This window comes from Platalea leucorodia (genome assembly GCF_965183815.1).
Source record: "Platalea leucorodia genome assembly, chromosome: 1".
NCBI lineage: Eukaryota > Metazoa > Chordata > Aves > Pelecaniformes > Threskiornithidae > Platalea > Platalea leucorodia.
This window is the reverse complement of record NC_138823.1, coordinates 166,897,593-166,917,184: the sequence shown is the minus strand read 5'-3', so window position 1 is coordinate 166,917,184 and position 19,592 is coordinate 166,897,593. Positions and strand designations below refer to the sequence as shown.

General features: G+C 45.1%; 1 protein-coding gene across 5 annotated transcripts in view; it reads left to right on the top strand.

Moving 5' to 3' along the window:
• Positions 1–19,592, top strand: part of ALS2CL (ALS2 C-terminal like) — a 49,978-nt gene that overhangs the window by 18,423 nt on the left and 11,963 nt on the right. For 3 of the 5 annotated variants that reach the window (XM_082303860.1, XM_082303859.1, XM_082303858.1), the window contains exons 2-15: positions 2,491–2,599; positions 3,467–3,659; positions 5,556–5,621; positions 6,371–6,536; positions 6,993–7,121; positions 7,455–7,574; positions 9,380–9,456; positions 9,846–9,912; positions 10,641–10,837; positions 14,152–14,217; positions 15,025–15,123; positions 16,750–16,908; positions 17,214–17,325; positions 18,922–18,999. In XM_082303860.1, coding sequence (XP_082159986.1) covers positions 2,494–2,599; positions 3,467–3,659; positions 5,556–5,621; positions 6,371–6,536; positions 6,993–7,121; positions 7,455–7,574; positions 9,380–9,456; positions 9,846–9,912; positions 10,641–10,837; positions 14,152–14,217; positions 15,025–15,123; positions 16,750–16,908; positions 17,214–17,325; positions 18,922–18,999 — 1,635 coding nt within the window. In that variant the 5' untranslated portion in view covers positions 2,491–2,493. Of the gene's footprint in view, positions 1–1,942; positions 2,089–2,490; positions 2,600–3,466; positions 3,660–5,555; positions 5,622–6,370; positions 6,537–6,992; positions 7,122–7,454; positions 7,575–9,379; positions 9,457–9,845; positions 9,913–10,640; positions 10,838–14,151; positions 14,218–15,024; positions 15,124–16,749; positions 16,909–17,213; positions 17,326–18,921; positions 19,000–19,592 lie in introns of those variants that run through there. The other 2 variants (XM_082303856.1, XM_082303857.1) reach the window with 2 other exon arrangements.

Here is a 19,592-nt window from a genome sequence, read left to right as displayed (position 1 = left end):
ATCTGCACCCTTGGTTTGAGTCATTCAGTTTACATTAAGCCATCTGTATGTAATGACTGGGTGGCTTCTCTGATTGTTTTGATAAAAGAAGAGTTTGGGGAAGACTTTCGGAGTTTGGCATCTAGCACCAATTCTTTATGTTCTGCACAGGATAAAACCTTTTCTTGCAGTATTAAATAAGGACCAGGTGGGGAACAAGACCCTCTCATAGCAGAGTGATCAGAAATGATGGAATCCTCTTCCCTTCTTCTCCAAAAACAGGCAAAATAGGCTTAAAAAACATAAATACCGCCCCCCCGACTGTTACTCAGTGAGCCTAATATGACCCCACTGACTACCTGCTGTTCTCTTGAAGCGTTTGAAAACAAAATGCTGTCACATATCCAGCCTGATTTTACTCGCTGATTAAGCAAGCTACTTATGCTTAGAAATTTCTAACAAGCTTGAGTGCTCTCTAGGACCTGTGAGAAACAACTTTATCTTTGTGTCTACAAGACAGGGCATTAAGTGGTGGCAAAAAATAAACTTTTAGCTCTGTCCTGTCCTCTTGGTGCTCTGGGGTGAGAGATGGCTGGCTGCTGTTTTGTTTTGCTTTTTTCCTGGCTCAGTTGCCTTCCCTAGGAGGGGCCAGGAGGAATTTGGATTCCAGCTTTTTGACCTGTTTGCATGCTTAGAGCTTTCCTCTGGGACGAATCGCCAGTGTTCCTGCAAAAAACAGCCTTATGGTCATGCAGACCTTGATGTATGAAAACTTGCAAGCTAATGAGGTTATGGATTTTTTTAATGTTTCCCATTTTTCAGACAAATAAAATTTAAGAGGCAGTGGTTACTAAGGAGAAAACATTGTCATTCATCTGTGCAGTCAGTTGTGTCTGGATCCAAACAACCACTTAAAACCAGGCCAGCTAACCATTTAAATTGCAAAGCGTCCCTTGTTCTATGATGCTATTTCCCCCCAAGCTCCAGGATGACCGGGAAAGGGAGTTCCTAAGCAGAGTTTGGTGACTTTAGGGAGCTCAAACTCTTATTCAGCAAGGAATCCACCCAGTGTGAAGCTTAAAAAGTAGATGTTCCCACCTAACATAGTCACCCCATCTGGGTGACCTTTTTATTATCCACGCTGAGATGCTTGAGGTATTTCTTCCCATGAAGTGTAAAGTACGGTTAGGCTTCTCTGTCTGACTTCCTGACATCAACACAAGGAGAATGAATCTCACCTATTGTTTGTAGGAATCAGGGTAGAGGTTCAGGATGTCTTAGAGTACGCCACCAGCAGATAGCCTGAGTTCAGTGCAAAGACTCTAGTTACGTCTCCATTAGTAAATAAATTAGGTCTACCCCTATAGCCAAGTGGTTATTGCATAAATTATACGTAGCTAATTTCTCCTTACCTCCCAAAACAGCACAACTATGTGCAAGCTACCTGTTTCAAAGAGAATTGTCTGGGAGAGGCGCTAGTTGGCACACATCAGAACTGTGCCAAAGTCTCTGCCACCAATTTAGCAATGTAAATCTTTCCAGCATAATGCTATATCCTCCTTTGCTTATTATTGTGAACATAGCCTTTGAGTGTGCACTACAACCAGGCTAAGGATAAATGTGGACAGACCATTTTCAGTCCCTTGAGTTTGCTGCTTTGCTTCACGAAGTTAAAAGAATCTCGGAGTTTTGTATTTTTATCACCATTAGTAATATCAGCTGATTCTGCCCACAGTAGCTTCACCACCTGGCCTTTTTCCAGAGCAGACTTTTATGACATGCCATTAGCTGGCTGTGTTCACTTCCTCTGATACATTTCTTTCGGGACGTAAGGCTAGGAAGGAGGAAGCTACTGGAGTTTGCTCACATGGGTTTGCTGCCTTCTTTTTCTAAGTGCTGCCCACTTCCACTTTAGGCAACCTTTCCTTGTTGACGCAGCAGTTGTGACATATAACCAGCAGTGCAGTGTCCTACTCAGAAAGGAGTAACACCAGATCTCTGTTCCTCTGGAGGGCTGGATGTTTGGGCATGGCTGGCGCAGCTCTGCAGCTCCGGACAATAGCTTTTAATGCCAAAAGGTGCAGACTGGGGCACCTGAGCAGAAAACTGGTGAGAGATATGGGAAGAGATGCTCTGCTTCATCTTTTTCTGCCTTGTACTTCAGAGATTTTCTTCTGGGAAAATGAATCTGGCACTAAGCAGCATTAACACATATCAAGAAGTTTAGAGCCTTTGTAGAAGACATGCTATGGCCCACCTGAGAAGATCTTCAGCTGGGGCATCTGGAAAATGGGCTGTAGCCTCGGTGGTCTTCTGAGACACCAGCTCATGTTGAGCTATCGGGTTTCCATTTCTTCTTCTAAGATTTTCAAATGCTTTTTGGGGACAGCAGTTATACCTGTGTGTGCTGTCACGAGCAGGAAAGGCTGATGGTTTGCAGTGAGCGCTGAAGCCTCGGTAGATGGATACTCTTGCAAGGGAGTTTATGTGTGCCTTCTGTGTTGTGTCCAGGACATGTGCATGACTGAAGCAACTGCATCTCTGCTCCAAGTGGAAGAAACCTTCTCAGCATGCCTGGCACGGATAGATGCCCTCATCCTCAAGCCTCTGCTCCAGGCAGGTAGGTCAGAGCAGACTACTCTTTTGTCTCTAGTTCTAGCCTTGAGTCACAGGCACACCTATGAAGGGAATTATAATTGAAAGTCCATGGCTGAGGACTTTGCTGGGGGCTGTTTTGCTGGAGTAAGTGGTATATAGGGTTGTTTCATATAAGGTACTGAGCTCTTAAGGATGCCTATGGCTAGGACTCTGGTTCCCGTTGTTTTCGGAGGTTAATCCAGATTCTAACCAGTGTCAGCCTGTACACCTGCTCCAAGTCTTGTTTCCAGCATGGTGCATGGACATCCAAAATGCATCTCACATATACGCGACCCCTAAACTGTGCCCATTCTGCTTCCCTGCTCTCGGTTCACGGTCATGCCCATCTTTGAAGGTAAAACTTGTGGGTGCAGGTTCTGAGCTGGCAGTAAATCAGAGTAGCTCCACTGAAATAACAAATCCATATAAATATTCACAAGCCTGTCTGGCTAAAAGTGGTGCGACTGGATTAGACCTGTAGGGTGGTTCCCTTTCATGCCACCACCTTTTTGGTCTTGCCTCCAAGGAAACTGGGAACAGCCTTTTGAGCCAGGGGCAGAAAATTTTCCTCTGGTGCTCGTGTCGGAGCTGGGGCTGAGCCTCGCAGGCTGCCCTGACCACATGCCCCACAAGAATAGGAAGGACAAAGCCTTAACATGGAAAGCCCATGCAATTACTCACAGGGACACAACCCTAAATAATCATCATCTCCTTCCTCCATGGCATTGTTTTCCTATGTGCTTTACATTGAAAAATTGGGCTGAGTATTAAATATAGGCAATGTTTTCCACAAGCTTTCTTGGAGCCAAGGCTTTCTGATAGCCTTTTTTCCCCCATCTTTTCCTCAAAGAGCCTAGTGACCAGAAGGGAAAGGAGAACTTTAAGCTCTTCCTGCTCCTGAATGACCGATTTCAAGCTCTCTGGAACCTCACAGAAGAAAATTACCAGATACTGAAACAAAAATGCAGCAACTCTGAGTCATTCTGCATCCAGGACATTTACACTGTCTGGAAAGGAGACCTGTTTCTAAGCCTCTACATCCAGTAAGTACAGAAGCACTTTGGAGTAGTGTAAGGGACCAAATTTATCAACTAACTGGTAGGTCAGTGCAATGAATTTGTGCATTTAATTTGTTCAGCCCTATCCACTAGTATTCAGTCATCAGGTCAGGGAAGTGATTGCATTCAGTGCTCACAACAAGTGCTCCAGAATATAGGGTCTGTGGAGACAGTATAACAAGTAGCCTTTTTTGTAGCTGTGAGTATGCTTGCAAGAGGCAGAATTTTTTCTTGCAAGTATAGGGGTTTTTTTAATGCAATATTTTAAAAACGGGAAGTGGACGGGGGGTAGAATCTGTGCCTGGGTAGTTTATGAGAGCGAAGCTTGAGCTGTCATCAGGAACAGAAAGGCGTGCTCAGGCAGGTTTAAAGGATTCATAGAGATGAGGAGAGAAGATGTCACTAGGCACAGTTCATATTACGTGTTTGTGCTGCATTTTGATGCTTTTGGCAATGGATATGATAGCAAGTGATGGATGTAGCATGATGTGAAAAACATGCTGCCCCATCGCTGTTTCTATAATTAATTACATCTGCTCCCCATCTGCCTGCAACGCAGAATAAAATGTTTACCAAAAGCACTGTACCGTGTGTAACCTGTGTGTTGATGTCCTAGCCTGAAAAATGGTTTATGGACATCTGAGATGACATAAAGATCAGACAGTGTTCAATCCTTCATTCGTCACATTGGCCATAAATGCGGTCAAGCCTTTGCCAGACGGGCTTGTACCGTCTGTGCAGTTTGGCACCCACACAGGAACGGGCGATGGGCATGCTGGCTTCTGGACATTGCTGTTCATCTAGTCTTGGTTTTGGTGGGTTTTATGCACTTGGAGGGAGGAGGAAGGAAGGACTACTTTTTGTTGTACTTGGACAGCATCATTTTAGAAAGTGATGCACAATACGTTTTGCCTTTATGCGAATGGGGTTTGGAGCAGCGTGTGTTGTTCGTTTGGGAACTGATTCAGTGAATTAAAACAGGTTTGCCTTAAAAAGCCATCCAAAAGATGAAAACTTATGCTGAGGTTTCAGGTACCACAAAGGATAAGTTTATCTTAAGATCTAATTTCCCCTCATTTTGAAATTAAAACCTGTTTATCGTTGAGCGTCATGCAAAAAAAAAAAAAGAGCTGGCTCCTACCCACCTCTGCTGACTCACTCCATGCAGCCCTGATCCTACAACGTCTCATGCTTATCAGAGTGATATAGAAGGAAGCAAAGCCGCTGTTCAGGGGGCTGAAAATCAGCAGTAAATACATGTCCCTGGAAGATGTAATAAATGATAATTAGTCTGGACATTATACATGACTTCTCTGAAAACACTACTGGAAGAAAGTGTGGTATTTGCTGGCAAAATATGGCTCGATCTCCCTCTAGTGTGAGATGAGGTACATTGGCGTGGGACACCTTGACTTTTACCGTCAGTAATTTATTTATTTACCGTCATTTATTTATTTATTTATTTACCATCAGAATTTACCGTCACTAATACAGACCTGATACTTTTACACCAGCCAACAGAAATTCCTATGTCCGAAGCCGATACCTTAAGCTTGGCCTTTGTAGATTTGCTTTCCAGGGCAGCTGCGCAAGTTTACCTCTGCTTATGCTAGATGTCAGGGTGACTTAAACTTCCTGTAACGATACTAGTGCAAAAGTCAACAAGGCAGTTAAACCGAGGAGCTGGCAAAGGCGACAAAAGGGGAGTGAGCCAAGGTGAGAGGTACGGTAGCTACGTCTCTCTCTGCCTCCCTTGGAAAGGCGGACCTGACATGACATTTTCAAATGAGCTTCTTCCCTCTATCACTTAAACCTCATAGCTAATGTGCACCTCTAACTCAGCTCGTGCTTGTGTGTGTTTGTTTTTTTTCTTGCCAACAGATATTTTGTCACTTTTGCAAACTACGTTGTAGTCCACGGCTTCGAACATGCCACAAAAAGCAAAAGGTCAGTGGGCTGAAAAATGCTTATTGAGGGGGCTGATAGGAACACAGTGATATTTTATGGGTTAAGACACTAAACTGGAGTGAGCAGCACCTCGCACTGCACCTCGCAGTGATCTCCTTTTCACAGACCAGCTGCCTCTCCTCTGAACCAGCCATACTGGCTGCTCCTGCCATCTTCTGAGACCACTGCAGCAGCTGTTGAAAGGTTTCCTCTACAGATCTCTCTCCATCTCTTTGTAGCCATGCACAACTCCTTTTGTAGGAGAGGAAGCCTGTAAATTTGGAATTTGGGGGTTCAGGGAAGGGGTGGGACCTCAGAAAGGATGATGTGGGAATCTGGCAGGAAATTTCCACTGCTTGTCCCAGATGTTGTCAGAGTCTCATGGAAAGAGCAAATAAAAACATGAGCACTAGATATGAGCAGATTCACAGTCACTTTGTCTGAGTCACCCTCTTGGTGTGCAAGCCATCATGAAAGTCACGCTATATTCTGTATATCTGTGGGTGTGGTTCCTATTTGCAAAGACCACTGGGCCAGAGACAGGATGGATGGAGCTCTTGTTTGCCTCATTGCCTTATTTCTCTGTGTTTGGTGTGCAGATATATTTGCACTGTATTATCTGCTGCTCTTTCAAGCCTTTCTATACCCTCTCTGGGAGTGAGGTAGCATGTGAAGTTTGGAAGGCAGAAAAGTGGCAATTTGCAGATAAACTAATTAATGAACCTTTGTCTTAATTCACCATCTTGCAGTGAAGCCTGGAAGCACCATAAGACAGTGCTGAAACAATTCCTCACAGACTTCACCTCTGAGACCTCCATGTCACTGGCCTTATACACTGTTCTTCACAAACCTATCCGGGATCACATCGAGCAATATATACTGCTCCTTACCAAGCTGAATGAGGTTCTCAAGGAGGTAGGAAGCTTTATGTGATGTTACTTGACTGGCTTATGCTAAAATCTTATGCAGGGCTTGTGGGGCTTTGTGGTGGTGTCTTTGAATCCAAAGTTGGCTGGAAGTAAAGGATTTCCAGTGGACAGCTGGGGCGGTAATAACCAGCACCAGTGGAGTGCAGCCCACCTGAAGGTCTCGAAGCAACAAACAGTGGCCACTCCAGCATAGTACAAGCTACGCATCATATAAAGGAACTGCAAAGGGTCAAGTAACTGGCCTAAGGTTGCACACTTCTGCTGGTGGCAGAGATAGTGCTAGATTTGGGAGGCTTTCCTTGGAAATGGGGTTGGAGGGTTAACTCTCACTACCCCTTTGGATTCAGAACTGCTGAGACTCTTCTGCAGCTGTAGCCCAGAGAGTAGATGTCCTGCACAGCCATGCCTAAAGTGTTGCTCAAGCCCTGCCTTCTTTTATCAGGGCTCTGAAAAGGACGTGGTTACCAGTGCCATCAAGGAATATGTGAAGCTGGAGTCTTTCATCAGCCAAGTCCTGGATGAAGCTTGTTTTACCAAATCCTTATGGAAATCCTTGGGCTACAAATTCACAGTGAGTCATGGATGTAGAAAGTGGCTTGATGGGGAGCTCTTTTGGAGGTCTTACACTTCTGCTTACACATGGAGGAAATTTAATACCGATCAAGCATTTGAGGCTTGGTTTGGAAGCCAACAGAGCAGGGCAGTGTGGTAGCCTTGGAGAAACCATATGGACACTGGGTGCTTTAGAAATTGAGCCCTGTGTCCAGTTCTGCTGTCACTGTCAGCTTGTGCCACGAGTCAGACAGTCTCTGGACAAACTGTTGAGTTGTGTGTCCTCTCCCAAATCCTGATGTTTCTTGATGCTTTTGATCCACCATCTTGACCTCTGTGGTTCCCTCTGCAGGACATGCTCTGCGTACCTGAAAGGAGGCTGCTGGAAGATAGCAAAAATCTTCCCATCTCTGCCAGCACAAATCGATCAGACCGGATCTTGCTCTTCGATGATGTCCTTGTGCTAATTCAGGTGAGTCTTCAATCTTTCAGAGGGATTGGAAGGGCAGCGCAGATCAATGGCAGTAAAATTTAGGTTCCTTTGATGTTGAAAATGCAGCAGAGCTTGGCTGGTGGCAAAACCTTGTCTCAGACCCATGCACCTGTGGTTTGCACTGGAGAATAAAAGAAAGCCTAATGAAGAAGGGATAGAGGAGTGTCCACATAACTTGTTCCCCAGCAAATATGTACTGTCCAGCCACAGGCACTTTTATAGTAACCCAAGCCCAGGCCTGCATATGAATCTGTTGATTTCTGCCCTTGCTTATTCGAAGGGGGCCTGAAGGGTCAAAGTATAATTACTGTAGACACTCATGCATAGGACTAAATATGATCTTTCATGGTTGACTCTGCTAGTGGCATGGGAGCAGAAGTTGTAGGTGTTCTTGGGGCTATTTCAGGTATTTAGGGCCTGGGTGTGGGGCAGACAGGGAGTGTCTACAGCCATGGACAGCTAGATGAATAATACGTGTTCAAAGCTGTTCTGCAGCATGTTAACTAAGTCCAGCTTGGCTTGCTCTGACTGACAGCTCCTGTGATCGAGCACGGCTCTCTTCATGTGCACCTCTCCCTGCTTGCTCTTTAGTCATGTGCCAGCCCCTCAGGTGTCCAAACACGACTGCCTTGTGAGCTGATAGATCTTACGGGCTCTTCCAAACACGACCCTTTATGATAATGCTGGGCAGTCCTACGCAGCTCGCAGGGTCTAGGCCTGAGGAAATGGGCTGGCAATTATCTCATCCAACTTTACATTGTAGATTTCTTAGCACCGTAGTGATCTCGCTGTGAGCAAGTGCCCCCGGGCTCCCTTTAGTCAGGGGAGAGAAACATGCTCTGCCTGGGTGTGGTTCATCTGACCTATTTTAGATGCCAAAATTAGGATGAGTTGAATCATGTCCTCAACTCCATTGACTAGGACGAGAGCGCAGGGTAACCAGCTCACACGGAGATACCTATGTTGTAGACATCTCCGTTCAGTCAACGGTTCTCACTCACTACGTCTCATCTGCTGCTATGACTGTTATTGAGGCTTGTGGAGATATAACTGGACTGGGATTGAACTGGTTAGCTTGGACTGCTAGCAGGGGACTGCCGAGAGGACACTGATGCTGGGGAATCTGAATCTTCCTTCCTTTCCTGTTCCCCCAAATCTGGTAGATACATCAGTGATTAACTCACGGTGAACTCCATAGTGCTAGTACCTAACCTTGGTCAGCTACATCCTTACAGACAGCAGCTCTGTAGCGTGGGCACCTGGACTTTAGACAGGAAAGGGAGATGTAATTTTAAATGCAGTCTTTACCTAATACTTCAACCATTTTAATTTCTTCTGTTTGGTGTGCTATTGATCAAAATAGTGACTCCTTAAAAGTTGTACTTGCGGGCCACTATTGGCTGTGCCATCTGGAGTCCAAATCCTAGACAGATCATAAGCAAAAGTAGGGCATACTGGGTGCCAGGGATGATTTGAGAGTGTTGTCATGTGATAGGGAAGAAATACTTGTAGAGATAAGTGCCGTCTAAGGTCTGTTACCGTTAGTTGTAGCCATGGCATTATGGAACACCACTTATAAGTGTTAAACTAAGAACTTTCTTCCTTCTCCTACATTTTTTCCGTCTCCGAGGTCTGTCATCGTAGTGTGGGATAGATGTGTGGACCACAAAAGAGGGAATTTACAGTGCCGCCAGTCTTGCTCTGCTGTTCAATGGATTGACGGAGCGGGGGCAAAGTGTGATGTTTACATCAATAACAGGAACATCTTGTCCCTTTTGTTCCAGGGAAACGGCTTTCAGAGTTTTGATCTGAAGCTTGTGTGGGTAGATGAAAACTGCAGGGAGAAATCAGCTCCAGGACTGTAAGTGAAAACTTTCCACTTGGAGAGGAAAAAAAACATGTTCAACTTGATTGTGAAACTGAGAGAACAATTTAAAACTTTGATCTCCTTTCCACCCAGTGGAATTGGTTCTGGGCTATGGGTAACTGCACCACCTCTTCGATGGGATCACAGCAGCTTGGGCTTGCATTGCTTGTATTTGCTGACGTCTTGCAATCAATCAGTAATAAAATGGTTTTGGCAGCAGATGTAGAGAACAAAGATGAGTTGACTAATTGAGTACTTCTTCAGAAGGAAAAACTGACTGCAAAAGCACCATTATCCTCTGAAGAGGAATGGGAAGAGCAGGTACTGCTGTTTCACTGAGAAATGTGTTTTTCATAGTCTCTGTAATGTCTTTTGCTTCACAGGTATGGACTCCGCATTATAACCCCAGAAGAAACGTTCTTTCTCTCTGCCAAAGACCCGCAGATGAAGGTTAGCAGTGGGCAGGGTGTTTCTGTTCCGCCTGAAATACCACGTACTGAGCCTTGAAAGAGGGGAATGGCACAGAGGGGATAGCAGCTCTGTAATGGGCGCAAAACGTTGATTACTGAGTGGAAGTGGAAATCTCATTAAGCATCAGGATTTTACCTTTCTGACCAGAATACAGATGAGTGGGATCTGCACCTGCTTAAATAATGCAGCTGAGGCATTTCCTCTGTGATTTTTGCCATTTTTTTTTTATTAATTAACACAAAATAACAAGTGGTGTGGCTTTTTTTTTTTTTTTTTTTTTCTTTTTCTCTGTGGAGCCAATACTTCATTAGATGGTCAGAGGTGGCTTAGACCGTTGATGGTAGAAGAAAAATATCCAGGTGCTGGAAGTTGTCTGCCCTGGGCAGTACTATATGCTGCAGAGCTTGGGACAGTACAGTCCCATCAGCGTGGTCCTGTGCCAAGGCCAATTAGTGGTGGTGAGGGTCAGGCTTAAATGACATGGAAGTGTTGTGGATTGATGCAGTATCCCACTTGCTGGACCCAAGATAACACCTCCTGTTGATGCTGTAGATGATAGGCCATAACTCACCAGCCCAGCCAGCTGAATGGCACAGAATTGATGGGAAGCCAACAGCTTCTTGCTGCTTCTCCTGAAGTATCTCTTCTTGGGAGCTGTTTTTCTTTCTTCACTTATTAGTCCAGCACTCCTCTTCCTCTGCCCCCAGGCTGTTTGGCAGTGGAAGCTGAACCAGGCTGTCCGCCAGGCACTGAACGGGAAACGAGATTTCCCATTGTGGGGCAAGACTGGTGAAGGCACCGACCCCCCATCCTGCCGCATCTTCACCTACGTCTTCAGGCTGGAGGGCAAGTTCAAGAACGCATCCTACGAGGGCGAGTGGCACTTGGGAAAGCCGCATGGCAAGTAAGGAGCCTTTTTTGCCCCTTTCCTAAGCAAGAACATGCAAGGATGGCCCTGCTGTCTTTGTGTAGCACTGCCTGGATCCAGTGGATGCACGGGTGGAGGTATAGATGCCACAGAGTGGCTGTGGACATGGGGTGATCCATCCCATGCTGAAGGCCTGGACGACAGACTGTGTGCTGGTGATCTCCCAGGGTGTGCCAGCCTCTCTGGTTCCTGTCTCGCTTGTTTCCAGAGGAAAATCTGGTATCGAGGACAGATTCAGGGGGCAGTTGGGACACATTTGCTTGTGTTCAGGGCTTGGTCAAAGCATGAGTCCCGCCACGTGATCTATTGTATTGTAGATGTCTCGCTAGTGATACTGGTTTATGCAGTAAATTGTAGAGGCTGCCCCTAATAATGTGGTAATGATCACATTGAAGGTGCTGCATTGGCTTATGCCTGTAATTAGGACTTAGTCTTGAGCTAATGTTTATTTTCAAGATCTCAGCCTGAGGCGTAAAATCTTATCGTCATGATGACAAAAACAAACAAACAAACAAACAAAAAAACCCAACAATAAAACCCTTTGCTTGCAAGTGAGGGAAAAGTTTTATCCTATGCTATCAAAGTATATTTTAATATCCAAATTATTATCAAAGAAATTAAAAAAAAAAAAGTTAATAAATACAAAAGATGCTCAAATGCGTTTCTTGGGAATATGAGAACTGTTCACTAAATCTAACTGAAGCTTAAGAGTGAGCTCTGCCAAAAGGGAAGGGTCTGTAAATCAAAGGTTAAATGGTCCCAACCAAAATCTCTTTCACATAGGATAGAGCATAGTCTCTGTTTTTGTGAAGAAAGATGAAATATGACCAGCTTCTTCAGACACCAAAACAGGCCGGTTTGGAAGTTTTATACTTCCTGAGTTCTACACAGTTTGTTTACAGTTGCTATTGAAGCAAAAATGATGTAGAGACTTGGTTTGAAAGAACCTTAAAATAATCTGAATATCCAAAAGCTTAATCTTGAATCTCCTGTGGAAGAGATTATGACTTGCCTTATAATAGCATTTAATAGGTGTTTGGAATAGAGCTATGCCTGAGGCAGTCCTTTACATCATCCCCACCTTCCCCAGCACCTGCACTCCTAACAGAGATCTGAAAACCCCTGTGTGCAGACACCGAGGGACAAGCACCTCTCCTTGCTCGTTGTCTCCTCCTGTCTTAGGGTTGGAGAAATGAGATGAATAAATACCTCTGGTGCTTCAGATTAAATACCTTGACTGAGGCATCCCAGGAAATTTGTAGCAGAAATAAGTGACTTCAGGTGCTTTTCATGCCTGGGCTTTTAATTGCTTAATTACTAAGCTGTCCTTCCCACTCCTGAAATTGTTCTTCTGTGGGAATTGCTACGAATACAAGGTTACAGAGCAGCAAAGCTGGCCTTGATGGCTTGTCCACCTCTGAGTGAGATGCTGGCATGGCAAAGCAGATGAGCAGAAAGCTGCAGCAGTGTGAATCGAGGCTCTTCAGCAAACATATCTGCGTCCTTCACTGTTCTGTCCCAGTACTCCTGGAAACATCGTCTGGTGGAAGGAGATACTCCCACTGAGAAGTAGCTTAAACCATCCCCATGGCTGGAGTAGGCATTCTCTGTGGTTTATAGAATCGTTTACATCAGAAAAGACCCTTAAGATCATCGAGTCCAACTGTTAACCTAACACTGCCAAGTCCACCACTAAACCATGTCCCTAATCACCACATCTATGCATCTTTTAAATACCTCCAGGGATGAGGACTCAACCACTTCTCTGGGCAGCTGGTTCCAGTGCCTGACAGCCCTTTCAGTGAAGATATTTTTCCTAATATCCAACCTAAACCTCCCCTGGCTCAACTTGAGACCATTTTCTCTTGTCCTATGGCTTGTTACTTGTGAGGAGAGACCGACCCCCACCTGGCTACAACCTCCCTTCAGGCAGTTGTAAAGAGCAATAAGGTCTCCCCTCAGCCTCCTCTTCTCCAGGCTGAACACCCCCAGCTCCCCCAGCCGCTCCTTGTAAGACTTGCTCTCTAGACTCTTCACCAACTTTGTTGCCCTTCTCTGGCCACGCTCCAGCACCTCCATGTCCTTCTTGTAGTGAGGGGCCCAAAACTGAACACAGGACTCGAGGTGCAGCCTCACCAGTGCCCAGCGCAGGGGCACCATCATCTCCCTGGTCCTGCTGGCCACACTATTCCTGATGCAAGCCAGGATGCCATTGGCCACCTTGGCCACCTGGGCACACTGCTGGCTCATATTCAGCTGGGTATTGACCAATACCCCCAGGCCCTTTCCCGCCGGGCAGCTCCCAGCCGCTCCTCCCCACGCCTGCAGCGTTGCCTGGGGTTGTTGTGACCCAAGTGCAGGACCCGGCACTGAGCCTTGTTGAACCTCATACAGTTGGCCTGGGCCCATTGATCCAGCAATCAATCCAGTTTGCTCTCCTTTGCTAGCATTCATACTAGCAAAGCAAAAGGATATGTATTTTAAATCCACTTAAAATTAATCTGAGCGCTTCTCTGAAAATACCACAAAAAGAGCCTGTCTCACGTAGGTGTTTAAAGCAACAACCTCGGCGAAAGTCAAACAAATGCGTCACGGTTTTGGTACTGCACCATCTTCTATTGTCTTTGGTTGAGGAATGTGTAGGGAGCTGGCTGTGTCTGGGATGATGCAAGAGTCAAAACAGTGAGTGGGTGTGGGTGGAGTGGGAGATGGGGAGGAAGGGAAATGCAGTCACAACTGGGCATGACCATGCAATACTTTGACCATCGCATTGACTGTTCCAGTCTCGTTGTTGCATTGTTAACTCCTGTAATCATTTCTGCAACCCCCACACAAAACGGAGGGAAAGATATGATCCCTTTAGGCCAGTGCTTGTCTCTTGTTTTCATAGTGCCTGGCACAATGAAGTTCTGGACCGTAGCGTCATTATGTTGTCTACGGGAATGTGCCATGCTGGAACTTCAGCTGGCTTAATCACATGCTGCACTGCAATTACAAAAGGATCACGTACAAAGTCCTAAATGGATGACTCAGCAACTCTCTAAAATGCTTTTGAGATTAGGAAACATGGAAGAGGATTATTCCCGCTCATTCCAGGGCAGGAAAACATTATGGTATTAAATCCTTACAGTGCAAGCCAAGGTCCCAGAGGTGCCTGGAGAACTTCTCTGTCTCGTTCCCTGAGGAAATGTTTTGATGTTAGCTATTTCTAGTCGTGCCTTGATACCTTCTGTTGCAGCTGTGAATGTTGCTGGTGATCTCCCTTGTGTAACGCTTACTTTGAATTGCAGGGGGACACTGAAGTGGTGCAACGGACGCAACCATGTTGGAGATTTCAAAGAGGGCTTGGAGCATGGGTAAGCCTTAAAAAACAGGGTGTTTTTTGCTTTCAAAATAAGCTAAGAAATGGTACCTCCCAGAGGTACAGGGACACTGGCATCTTATTAGAGGGACTGTATTCACAGTTACAGCCCAATTCATCTGACCTTTTTTAGACACCTGGCTCAAGCTTGAGTAGGTTGTAACCTGGAGTGTGCGCAGATGACCTGTTCAGATGCAAATGTCTCCATTCAGCGGGATGAATCTGACCCCTGATCCCTAAATCTAGGTGAATTTATTCATATGAAATACCCTGGAAAAGTTATTTTTAGATAAGCTTTAAAAACCCCTCTTAAATGAGGAGTTTTCAGGGGAAATAAATCATTCTATGAAATTCAAACATTATTTTTCTAAAACTTTTTGAAAGTAAGACTTCTAGATTTCTCATTTCTACATGAGTTCCAGAATAGGTTAGATTTTTAAAGGGAAAAAATGTTTCAAATACTTTGTGTTGGGATTAAGAAAACTTTTTGTTTGGACCAAAGCAATTGTTTTGGTAGTCTAGCTCAGCCCCTAAACTGGGGAAGGAGTAGAGAGGAGAAAATGCCAACAACAGTGGAAGTAGCTCTGTAGAAGAAGCAATGAGAAACTGTGACTGCAGCTCACAAGTAGATGGAGCTCTTCCTTGCATCAAGTCCATCGACACCTAGAAGTAGTATCAGAGGTAGAGGTGATCCCAACCATGTAAATCAGTTTGGGAATCTGGAAGGTCCTTAGCTTTTAAAATTCATTCAGTGCAAGAGTTGCCTTTTCCCATGCTGACCTCTGTCGTATGCACCCTGAAGGTTTGGAATATGCCTTGTCCCATGCCAATCTGAAGACCGGTATGACTGCTACAAGTGTCACTGGTACGAGGGCAAGATGAGAGGCTATGGAATCTGTGAGTAAGTAAAACCCAAAGTCGGACTCTGGGGAAAATGGGGACTCCACGTGTTTAAAGGGTGAAATGTTCCCACCTTGCTGTGGAAGGCTCAGTCACAGTGTAAAACCCAAGGTAATTCAGGTGCCAGAAGCTTTTGCTTTGGAGATGGGTAGTATGGCTTCTTCACAAGCCCTGAGTTCCCCTGTAAGACCTTCTCTGCAAGCTCTGACCATTGTACCTGACATAGCATTCTCTGTGCCCTGTAGGTGAGGATATAATTTTGCATTCATGCTCGTGGTTGCAGAGCAGAGAGCGCATGGCGTGCCATCAGCCCCGGACAGACTTGATGGAGCACACGGCTCTCCATCTCCCCTGGCCATGCTGTCTGGACTAAATCTTGTAGAGTAGTTCCTTGGTGATGGATGGGATTGTTGGTCTGGGAGTCACAACTGTTATCCTGAACTGCTGAAGGGGGCTGGTTCCCCCAGTTGGCGTTTTTTTGCTCACTCAAATTCTGAGCTTAAACCCAGAGCTTAACTTAAGAAATTAAGTCCAAGGTTTTCTCTTTTCTCATCAAAATGCTTCTGGAAACAGTCATTTGCACACCTGTGTCTCAAAGCGCTGCTGGGAATTTGGATGGAGCCCAGTCTATAAAGCACTGTATTGTGGGCATGTGGTGGCGTCCCTGCTTTACCCACTGTCTGCCTTCCATTTAGAAGGCCAGAAATGGCAGTGGAGGCCTGCTCAGCAGGTTGTAGGTATAAACCAGTTTTATTTGCATCCTACAGGGTTAAGTGGACAGGGCCAGCTTGCTCGGTTTATGCAGCAGTGAGCACAACAGCATCCTCATCCTTGCTTAGGTCACACGTGGCTTGTAGCCAAATGGGTTGGCCAATGTGAAGACTGGACGGCCCGTTGTTACTGCACATACTTACCCCTGCTGTCAGCGAGCCAACTGGGGCAGAGGAAAGCAAGCCGCCCAGCTTTCCAGCTGCTTACTATGGGATAGGCCATCTTCCTTCCTACAACCCGCTTGTTGTGCTCCGTATGAATCAAACTCAGAGTACAGGACATGCAGGAGTCTCTAGGGAACTTGGAGCCAACTGAGCAGTGCTGCACTAGTGTCTCTGGTGTCAAATGTGAGAGCACATTGATCATTATAGATGATAACTCTGCTTAGCGTAAGTGCTTTCTCTGTTGTAGCAGTGAAGATCTGGCCAGCATGGACAGAGCTAGAGGGAACTCTTCTCAGGGGCATAAGCCCAGGAGGAGGGGTGGCTGGTGAGAGTAGAAAGGTGAAGGCAGATCTGGCTTCCTGCTTGATCTGATCTGCTCCCACTCTGGATTAACCAGTGGTCGCTGTGACCTGGCTGGTGAGAGGTCAAGGACTGAGTGGCCTCTCCCAGGACAATTGCAAGCCTAAGCGTTGTGTCCTTAGATAACGCTGAAAGCTAACTGTGGAGTGACTAGCTTGGGCGCTGGGTATTCCTGATAGTGAACAACTACAGGCTCTAGATCTATCAGTCAAACTTTTGGAATGTTTAGCAGGCAGATGAGCCTAATTTACTCACTTTCCTGGCTTCCTACTCCAATAGTAGCTATCAAATATTCACAGTCTTAAATTCTTTCTGTCTGTCTCTCCCTGCAGGTATGGGAATGATATGGTCTACAAAGGTTACTTCAAAGACAACGTGCGTCAAGGGTTTGGGATACTGGAGAATCTCTCAGCTGAGCATCCATTTAAATACACAGGACAGTGGGAAAATGACAAGAAGAATGGATATGGAGTCTGGGAAGACAAAGATAGGTAAAGGTGGTACGGATCAGAGCTGGCTTTAGGTGCCTGACAGTGTTGTCCCTCTGTTGGTGGGGTAAAGGTTCATGTTTTGATGGAGGGACTTGGGGACGGAAGGGGGATGTGTTCAACGTCTGCTATAAGGCTTGAACTCCTGGGGAAGCATTATATGAATTGAGTTTTTGCAGTACATCTGACACTTGTGCTGCATAGAGCATTCTATCGGGTAAAACTAGCCTCGGTAAGTGATACATCAAATTGACGAAGATATAATAAAATGGGGGAAAAAACATAATTTGTTTTCTGTTGCATTCCAGAGGGGAGAGATACATAGGGACATGGCTTGATGATCACAAACATGGACAAGGCATTGTAGTAACCCAGTCGGGTGTCTGCTATCAAAGAACATTTCATGCTGATAAAATGGTGGTGAGTACCCAGTTTCAGTGGACTCTCTAGGTCGGTGGGACATGGAATTCCCCATCAAGGGCAAGATTAAGATTTCACTTCATAATTAATCTTTGAGGGAAAATAGAAAGCAAGAAAAATTAAGCATTGATATTTTACCACAATAATGTTTTTGAAGAACAAGGCCTAGGTGAAGTCTTGTTTCTTACCTTCCTGAGGTGCAGGTAGGAACTAGATGTGAGAATGTCACTTCTTGCTCATGCTAAGACACATTGTAGGTCTGGCTGTTCAACTGACTATCAGGTCACAATTATAGACCAGAACTCATATGTGAAGTGCTGTACAGTTATATATGATATCTATATCTATATCTATATATATCTATCTATCTATCTTCAAGATCGTTAAGTCTTTACCTTTCTACTGTGAGCTTACCTGTGACAAGTTGGCTGTCCAGTTCATTGAAAGTTTAGATGTTGGTGGGGAAAGCAAAAGTGATTGGCATTGCTAGAACTGGCTTGGAAAAAAAAGCATTTCTTCTCATGAAAAATACGCACTTAAAAAAACAAACAACCCCTTCCCCACTCACCAAATTAGGACAAAATGTTTAGCATGGAAACTTTGTTGGAAGGGCTTTCCATAAAAACTCCATCTGCAGGGAACCAAAATAAAGCTGCCTTTTGGCCTGCCAGCTGCCAAAGGCTCCTTTAACTTCACAAGGCTTCCGAGTGGGGAGCAGTCACTTCAGTTTTCCTAGTGGAAAATTGGTATGGCCAAGAAGCTTCCCTTGGAAACCTTTTATTTTTGCCAGAAAAGACGCTTTCCATCAAGAAAACCATTCCAGCGGAAAATGTGTTGCAGCTCTGAAAGTGACCACATTTTCTGGCTGGTATGGGTACATATAAACCTTCGGGCCCAAACTATGGGCTAAGGCCCAACAAGAAGAATCTTCCCCCATTGGCATAAATTATCCTGTGTCTGTTCTGTATCTTGGTGCTCCTTCTTAAAGGTCTTTTCCAGCTTAAATGATTCTATGATTCTATGAAATGTGTGCTGTTGTAAGCAGCCATGGGAGTCGGGAGGGAATGGAATGAGCCATTTTAGGAATGCTTAGGAGCAGCTCATTAAAGCCACATTGATTGCACAGTAAAGGGACAAAGCTAATTCTACATAACAGCTGCCTTCCTTTCTTTTCTTAATCGTCTTGCAAAGAAGGACACAATTGGCTGCAATCACGGAATGACACAATTGGCTACAATGATGTAAAGGTCATAGGATTGGGAGGACCACAAGTTTGACCCATATGGCAATTCTTGGTGACTGTTCTTAGAACAGGAGCCTGCCTTTTCTTCCTTCTTCTGGGGAAATGAACGTAATAGTGTTGTTTAAAACCTCCTGACTACCCAGTACTTCACCTCTGTGCAGTGATGTCTAATGGGTTACCTCTAGAGTACCTCCTTGCTTTTCTCTTGAGCATTGCAATGCTATGTTGGGCTTTCAAAAAGGTTCTCAGAATCGGCAGCCCATAAATATTCCAAGCCAGTGGCTGTTTCTAGATGAACTTGAGTAGGTGGGAAGTTAATGTCATGAATTCACTAGTTCTGCTTTCAAATGAAGGGTTCTGGGATTCTGCTCTTGGAAGATGACTCTGTCTACGAAGGGAATTTCACAGAAGATCTAATGTTTGTTGGAAAGGTGAGCACTTCCTTCATCTCAGCCTTTCTGTACAGCTGCTTGCTCCAGAAGGGCTGATGGATTAATCTTCAAAGTTCATACCCTCTGCTCCACTTCCCCAAGTCTCCTAGAAAATAACATTTCCCTGTTGGTGGTTTTTTGTGTTTTTTTTTTTTTTTCCTCTTCTTTTCTTTCCCCTCCTATTATCAGTCTCATTCACAGAAAGAAGGCTGCAGCTGAGAGACTTCAAGTAGCCGGGGGCTTTGTGCATTGTTTTGGTTTTACTGTTTTATTCACATTGAGGATTTGGGGTTTTTTTTGTTGTTTGTGGGACATTTTTGGCTGTGCTTCGCAGCTGCAGTTGGGATGCTATTGTATTCTTAGAACAAATGTTTTAGCCTTTGTAGTGGTTGGGAACACAGGAAACAATGTATAAACCAAATGGAGCTGGAGCACCAGCCCTACGCTAACGTAACCAGGATGCTAACATAGCTGAGGGATCTTGGAAGCTTAATTTTGCAATCTGGACTCTCTGCTGACACATTCAACATTTTGTGGTTGATCTTTAACAGAAATATCTGGTCAAAGTGTTCATGAAGCGCCCTGTTGCAGGG